At 43.7% G+C, this 1,334-nt stretch overlaps 1 protein-coding gene across 1 annotated transcript in view; it reads right to left on the bottom strand.

Annotated features, from left to right (window-relative positions):
- The window catches only part of LOC101859153 (dedicator of cytokinesis protein 4), a gene marked incomplete in the record, with an annotated part of 145,183 nt that overhangs the window by 60,741 nt on the left and 83,108 nt on the right, over positions 1–1,334 (bottom strand). The window contains 1 exon segment of the mRNA XM_013079173.2: positions 558–656. Within this exon segment, the coding sequence (XP_012934627.1) occupies positions 558–656 (99 nt within the window).

Below are 1,334 nucleotides of genomic sequence, written 5' to 3' on the forward strand. Positions count from 1 at the left end.
CAGCAACTATAACAAAAAGTACAACAGGCAGCAACAACAGCAACAGTACAAAGATAATAAGAGCAACTTCTCCATACCCAAATAAACAACAACAACAGCTTCTCCAGCTGACGTGTGACGACACAGAAGACAAAGCAACAGCAGCAGTGAGAGAATCAGCGACAGCAGCAGAAACAGCAACAGCAGCGGTGGTGGCTGTGGTGGTGGCAGCTCCCACACCAGCAACAACAGTAACAGTACATAATACGAGCAGCTTCTTCATACCCAAATGAACACCACCACCACCACCACCACCAACAACAACAACAAAAACAACAACAACAGCAATAACAACAGGTAACAACAACAACAATAACAACGGGTAACAACAACAGCAATAATAACTACAACAACCACATAAAAAACAATATCACCACCACCACAAAACCCAAATAAACAGCAATACCACCACCAAAAACAAAAACACCACCAATAACAACAACAACAATAACAACAAGACCACCACTAACAACAACAACAACAATGCCAACACCACCAGCAAAAGAAAAGGCACCCACCTATAGTCCAGCAGTTTCTCCAGGAGATCGGTGACGGAGAAGACAAACCTCTTCCCCTCCTCCTGCAGCTCGGGCTCCGACTGGGACTTCTCCAACAATCTGGTGAAAAATTTCATCTTGCTCAAACTCTGCATGTCACGCCACAAAATATTAAGGGGGAAAAAAAGGTCAAGGTCCGTTTAAGGCACTAGTGCAGGTCAAGGTCACCACCCGGGGTCGGACGAAGGCGACAGGGGTCAAGGTCACGGTGGCTTATCGCGTAAAACACTAGCATGATGGCACTGGGTTCCATTGTCTTTCCACTTTCAAGTATCCAGCTGACGATGTTTTGAATTTCGAATAGAATCCATATAATTTGAACGAATCTGCAGTACACTCGCAAAGGTCAAAGTGCGAGTCACGAGCACAAGTAATGGTCACAGCGAGTACGGGTCAAGGTCACAATGATCCCTCTGTTATCTTTCACTTCACGATATAATAGCAGTAATAACAATGGCACTACTGCCACTCCTAAGTCGAAAAGTCAATACTCAAAGTCAGAGAACAAAATCAAAATAAAACGCCCCACCTGATGATGAAAAAAGACATTAGAATGGAGGGTCCACAAATCACATTTTATTTAACCATATGATGAACAAAGTCCATCACTTCAAAGGATCTACTTTTGCATTGGAGTAACAAACCTGCACTTCAAGCGAAGACTTTAACAAAGAATATTTTTCGACCGAAAGCGAATGCGAAAATAACCACACAAGGAGGAGGAGGAGGAGGAGGAGG

Source organism: Aplysia californica, unplaced genomic scaffold, assembly GCF_000002075.1.
Source record: "Aplysia californica isolate F4 #8 unplaced genomic scaffold, AplCal3.0 scaffold00042, whole genome shotgun sequence".
In the NCBI taxonomy this organism is placed as follows: Eukaryota; Metazoa; Mollusca; class Gastropoda; order Aplysiida; family Aplysiidae; genus Aplysia; species Aplysia californica.